Source organism: Podarcis tiliguerta (genome assembly GCF_965153285.1).
Source record: "Podarcis tiliguerta genome assembly, chromosome: 11".
Taxonomy (NCBI): Eukaryota; Metazoa; Chordata; class Lepidosauria; order Squamata; family Lacertidae; genus Podarcis; species Podarcis tiliguerta.
This window is the reverse complement of record NC_139544.1, coordinates 10,571,594-10,578,285: the sequence shown is the minus strand read 5'-3', so window position 1 is coordinate 10,578,285 and position 6,692 is coordinate 10,571,594. Positions and strand designations below refer to the sequence as shown.

At 43.2% G+C, this 6,692-nt stretch overlaps 1 protein-coding gene across 4 annotated transcripts in view; it reads left to right on the top strand.

The window, feature by feature from the left end:
• The window catches only part of CNTNAP4 (contactin associated protein family member 4), a 277,455-nt gene extending 271,355 nt beyond the window's left edge, over positions 1 to 6,100 (top strand). For all 4 annotated transcript variants that reach the window (XM_083403660.1, XM_083403659.1, XM_083403662.1 and 1 more), the window contains one exon: positions 5,558 to 6,100. In XM_083403660.1, coding sequence (XP_083259786.1) covers positions 5,558 to 5,751 — 194 coding nt within the window. In that variant the 3' untranslated portion in view covers positions 5,752 to 6,100. The remainder of the gene's footprint in view (positions 1 to 5,557) is intronic.
• The last annotated feature ends 592 nt before the right edge of the window (positions 6,101 to 6,692 follow it).

Below are 6,692 nucleotides of genomic sequence, written 5' to 3'. Positions count from 1 at the left end.
TCTTCTCTCTCTCTCTCTCTCTCTCTCTCTCTGTGTGTGTGTGTGTGTGTGTGTGTGTGTGTGAGTGTCTGTGTGTGTGGGTTTCATCCCCATGGTCTTGAAATCTGCAAACTGTAAGTGCATAGGATCTGCACAAACACCTGGTGAACACAGAAGTTGAGGCTGTGGATGCAATCATGATTGCCCTCCCTCCATTAGTTCACTGGATGTCCGCTTACCAGGTCTGGCGGTGTGTGAGGTTTGCGGCCCGGCACACAGCCCCACCGTCCTCTTGAAGCCATGCTGCTCCGCTGGCCGTTGCTCTGCCCCCTTGGTTGCCGCAGTGCTTGCTGCAGTTCCCACCAAACCCAAAATTCAAATTTGACCTATCCACGGTGGCTTGGGGGTGGGGCAAAAGGAATGGACTGCATTGGAGCAGGCTTCACTCTGGTCCACTCCAAAAGTAGGAAAGGGGGCCATAGCTGGCTCCAGGTGCAATCATGATTGCCGTCCCTCCATTAGTTCACTGAATGTCTGCAAAGGGTTTTACAAACCCAAAGGAAACTAGAATTATTTGATGTTAGATTATCTAACCGTGCCAAATCAAATAAAATGAAAATAATTCACTTTAATTAGATGGTTAATAAAGTGGCAAATATTAGGACAGGCTAAAAGATGAGCATGGCCCTGCAGCTGAGATAGAGGACTGGAAGTCACAAAATCTGGTCAAATTTCATTCTATGGAACCTCTAGGAAACGGACTATTTTTATCTGTGCAGAAAGAAGGAAGAAAAGTCAAGAATGCCTGAACAATATGTGTTTGGGGACTCAGAGTTCTCAAGAGGATTTCAGTTTCTATGACTAGTGTACGAGCAAGTATAAATCTGTAAGCTTCAGTGATTATTTTTAAGGAGTTATTCTATGAGACTCAGAGTTTTCTGATGGCATTATTTTCCCCTGGGAACAGGGGTGAAGAAAAAGCATTCTTCCCCCCTACAAATGGTTTCTCTACAATATAATTCAACCATCCAATTTCCATTAAGTTGTGTGGGGTTTTTTTTAAAGGATAGAGAAGAAAGAATAGAAACCAACTGTTATCTTAGATAACCTCTGGTTAACTTACGAATAGCGGGTTTGTTTGTTTTTTGGTAAGATCGTTGGAAACCACCGATAAGTGACAGACTTGAGGAATTTAGTGGAACGGAAAACTACCAGTTCCCATTGAGAGCTTGAGCATTTAGGATTGGAAAAGGTGAAAAGGATATTTTGCTAAAACAAGAATATGCGCTCACCTATAAAGCTGCTGCAGCTGAAATGATGGCATCCTCTAATCATTAGGTACCTCATTAAGGACTTATTATCTACATTAATCATTGCCTTAAAGCAAGTTGAACTCCAGATGATAAAAGTCTCATGTCTTCTGCTTAAATGTTAGGCCAGTCATTGCTGTTTCACATGGCTGAATTCGAAATACTTTCACATATGAACAAAGAAGGTTGCAGGAATATAGGGAAAGGCTTACTTTTCCTGTGTTCCTGCCAAGAATTTGTTCGGTTTTGGAGTGTCCACAAGCCAGACATAAAGGCAACAGTTCCTCCCTCATTTGGGGTTTTTCCAACTCCTTGATCAGTTTGGTTAGATTTATTCATTTGTTGCGTGTCGAGGTCCCCAATCCACCCCCCAAATAACTCACAACAGACACGTAATTTTTGTTTAAGATTTTTGGCATGATTTTGGCCACAACTTTATTCAAATACAAACCGTGAGTGGTTGTTTAGGCATTGGTTATGACTATCTGTCCCCCCGCCTGGGGACAGAACTGACTTCCGGGCACCACCGAAAGACAGTGCGGGGGAAAGCAAGTCAGGGAGGCATTGGAGCTGAGTCACAGACCCTCAACTCTCACCCGCCTGCTCCCTGAAGGCTTGCCGGCCCTAGTCCCATTCCAAGGATTGGACGAAAAGATGGCAAGCCCCAGGATTTCTTTAACGGAATTCCCTTTCCGCAGCAACTATGGAGGGGCAGGCACAGCCTATCCTAACCCCCCCTCCACCAATTTATAACCAATGCCTAACCACAACCTTACAAGTTGTGACGATTTGCTACGCAGTAGGCAAAAACCACCCAGCCAGCCAATTTGCCAGATGGAAAAATTCCTACCAGGCCCCTGCTGAAAGGCAGACGACCCCCATGACAGGCATAGCAAGGTCAACGCAACAACCCCTTACTCTAGGGCGAGTGGGCGGGTGATCCATTGCACACAGCAAAAGAGAAAGTACAAGGCTGCGTGCAGAGTATTTAAACTTTTTACCACTCCCACCAAAATTGCAACATAACTTTTACCCCAGCAACCCAGTGAACCAATCACTGCCCCAGGCCATCTTTAGAGACCCTGCCTGGTAACAGAGGGGTGGCTCAGTAGACCCCACCACAACACGTGCTCTCCCTGAAGGAGAACACGCTTTCTTGCTCTACCTTTTGCAACTCTCTGATCTTCTTTTAGAGACTGGGCAACCAAAATTATACATAATATTATTGGTCTTTAATATATGCTAGGTAGCATGATGCTGGCTGTTTAGTTTTCCATTCTTTTTCTAATCAACCCCAACATGGATTTTGCCTTCCTAACACCACAACACACTGAGCTGATATTTGCATTGAACTGCCTATGACCAAACATCTCTTTCCTGAAGTGTTAGGATATCATTATCTTCTTATTCTTCATTCCCAATATGCATCACGTTATACTTTACTTGCTTTAAAAGCTTACTTGCAATTTTGGCAAATTTGTCTAAACGATTTTGGTGAGAGTCTATTGGAACTTTGCATAGACTGATTGAGTTTTCAAATAATAATGATTTGCCCGCCTAACTGACTGCAGATCATTTCTTCATGTTAAATAGCACATTTCTCAATACAAATCCTTGTGGGGTACTGTCAGGGAACTGCCATCGGAGCCAGAAGGAGAGGGAGGGCTCCAGAGGGATTCCAGAGAGCATCCCGGGAGGGAGAGAAGCAGCACATCTTCTGGGGAAGGAAATCAGCGTAGCACCAGTGGAGAAGGGGGGCAGATGGGGGAATCGGCGAGGTGGCTCCAAGACTCCTCGCTGGGGACCAGCGGGGAGAGCACGGGTCCTCCGATGCCCACACCCTCCCTGCGCAGAAGGCTTCCATGCAGGGATAGTAGGCGGAGACTAGGCGTCAAAGAACTTTTATGCTAGAAGAAGTTCAAGAAACGCCCACTGACGGATTCTGCCAGCGATTGAGACAGCCACGGGCGAGTGGCTGTCCAGACAGAAAGGGTTCACTCAGGCAACCCACCCAGGTGTGGCGCCAATTTACGCACGAGCAACCCCTAGAACCATTACAGGTACTCATTGTGTAAAGGGTGCCCTGGCCAATCTAATTCATCTAATTCATCCAGGTGCTTAACTTTCCTTTAACTTTTCTCAAATCTTTGTAGATTGGAGGACTGTGATGCTTTGTCACTACAATTCTTTTTACTCCTACCTGTGGTTAGCTCCCCACTACCAATCACCAATCCCTATTGCAGTAAACTAGAATATAAGAGCCTGCCTTCAAAAATAGGGTGTGTCACATTGTCCCACAGTTATTTCAGTCCAACCAACTGCTTCGTTTGCCGCTATGAACTGTACACACCAGTTACATCACCTATGCTGTGAAGATGTTAGAACTACTAACATTGAAGGGGGGGGAAAACCTAAATGCCATTTCATCTCCTGAAATATTAAATGAACTGATAATAGTAATTAAGGTGTGGGGAAAAACCCCGACTGGAACATTTATAATTATGTTCTCATTGTTCTTTCTTTTTGAACGTTACACCTTATAAATTATGTTCTTGACATTCTGTGGAACATTTTGTGCAGGCTAGGACTGCACATACCTACATCAATTTTAAACTGTTGCCAATAGTATAGTGAGCATAAATATACCTAAACTGTTGTCGTTCCTGATTAGAGTAAATTTATAGCCTAGTATGCAGATGCATATTTGGTTTCAAGGGTAATCAAAGTGCTTTTCTGTTGTCCTGACTTAACGCAGGGATTACCCAAATATTCTGTCAAATTATTTGCCAAAATAATCGGTAATTGGTTTGGATTCTACATCTCTTGTTGATTTCAAGATGTCAGTGTTACTTGCAGGATATGAGTTGGCCATCACAAATATCACATCACAAGCAGGATTTCTGTATTGCCTCACGTCAACCCCAAACAGTGTTTTCCAAAGTAAGAGGTGTGTGAACAGTAATTTATTAATATATTTGTAACAGTAAACTAAGAGGATTAGAGAAACAAAAAGAAGCTTCTAATATTTAAATTAGTTCACACAGTGTGCCGCTAGTCATCAAATATAGAAAACAGATGCACAGTGCACACAAGCATGAATGAGGTCTTAGAAATATACCTGTGTTTCATATGGAAGTCATCTCCCACTGTCCTTTTAAGGTGCTTTGGTTGGCGTGAATGCAATTCCAGCAGCCTGGCGGCTCAAATGGAAGAAAAACATAGTTTGGAACAGGAATGGGGTACCTGTGGCCATCTAGATGATGGAAGTCTGGATTCCAGGTTCTCCATCCCTGGCTTACAGAAAGACGACAACATATATTAAAGCATTGTCCCAAATAATGATGGCTAAACTGCCAATCATTGGGCAACCGTAAACATATATTGCTTTATTTCTCATTTTAAACGATATCAGTTGTGACATTTAGATGGGATTAGACTCCTGAAACATGTGTTCTATGCTTGTGCAGTTGACTGGCTAAAAATCAATTGTGTATAGGTCTCCCAGCTTTTTCTTCCCCATACAGTCTTCCAGGTTCCATAAGCTAGCAGGATTTTTGAGGCAGGCAGGCGGGCGGGAAGGAAGGAAGGAAGGAAGGAAGGAAGGACAGATAGGCATTGCTGCTCATCTGAAGTGAGGACAAACCAGGACAGACTTCTTTGGGAGCTGAAATGCAGGAATTAAGCTACACTTAGTCAACATTACCTGCACCAAGAACTGCACAATGGCATAACAGAAACCTAACACCAATTCCATAGCAATGAATAGGACAGGATGGGTGAAGCATTGTCAGGTTTCAGGGGCTCAGCTTCCTCCCCCCTTGACCGTAGATAAGCAGTACAAAGAGAAAGCAGTCTCTTACCACTAACAGAACTGTTTAATGAACGCAGCAAAAGAACAAGCGACCGTTCTCAGAGTGCAGGTGCTCCCAATAACAGGAAGCCATATCAATTTATAGTAAGGTCTATTATAATAACGCCTTCACTATCTAGCTGTGAATGACGGGTTGATTCTCAACAGCAAAATATTATCCCTAGTCATCTTTTGTTGTGGGACAGCTGGCATAACTGAAGATTCCTGGTTCAGACCCCTCTGAGGTCACTAGTTGACCTTGAGCAAGTTCTTTCTTCAGCTTAAGTGACCTCACAGGCTTGCAGTGGGGATAAAAACACTTCATGCACTAAGGAGGGCTGCAGAAATTATTAAAAGTCCTTATTTTTATTACTGATGTAACATGACTTCTCACTTTGTTATTTCCTTTCTCCCCCAGGTGTGATAGCTGTCGTGATATTCATCCTGCTTTGCATTGCTGCCATAGCTGTACGGATTTATAAAAAAAAGAGTGTGTATAAAAAAAAGGAGGTGAAAGGATCAGAAAAGGAGGACAGTGCTGAGACCGCCCTGAAAAGTGAACTCAGCATGCAAAACACAGTCAACGAAAGTCAAAAGGAGTACTTCTTCTGATTCGCATTTATGATATAGTTTATTAATAATATCAATGATGTGACTTCCTTGCTAAGCCAGGGGCTCTCAACGGACAAAAATAAAAATTAAAACGCTGTTGCACTCGAAGGACAAGCAAAATGGCTCTGAAACCTATTAAACTGCGTATGTTCAGTTTCACTGATTGCGATGGGAGGCCTCTTTAAATGACATGCATTCCTTAGCTATTATAACGTAAATGCATTTTATGTAACAGTGAATTAGATATTGTAACCAATTTCATTGTTGGTAGTTTTCGGCTGTTCTGCTGTGACTTTCTAGAATGGAAGTTTTAACGTGCATTCTGAACATGGGCTTTGAATGGGGGAAATCGTAACGCAGTTTTGTTTCTTTCTCCCCTCCTTTCCACTTATCCCCTACCCCAGCTCTTCAGGAATGTTGTTCAAATGAACTGTAATGTTTTCCTTTAACCATTTGGGTTACAATCCAAAGCAGAGTCCAGCACAGTTAATTGAGACCATTGAATTAATATTGTCTGAGAGTGCCTACGTCTGCATTGGATTCTGAACCTGATATAATACTTACTTTCCAGTAATCAGCTCACATTACTCATATTGAATATGTTGTTTCCATTCATGGCTGACCAGTTCCAGTGTTTGTAGTTTAAGATGCACACACCCAAAACACAACCCCACGCTGTCTTTTGCATAAGGTTTGCCCCCAAGTCGATGTGTATTACTCTCTGAGGAATACTGAGACTGAACATAGAACACAGTTCATCTACAGCAGGGGTTGCCAATTTGGGGGGGGGGGAGCAGTGGGCACGTGCGGCATTTTGATAAAGTGCCATGGGTGCCAGTCACAAAATGGCTGCTGCAAATGGTTTAGCGTGTCTCAAAATGGGGAGGGGGGTAATGACATAATGGCTACCGCAACCCAAGCAGAAGTCAAAAAAGGCAGGG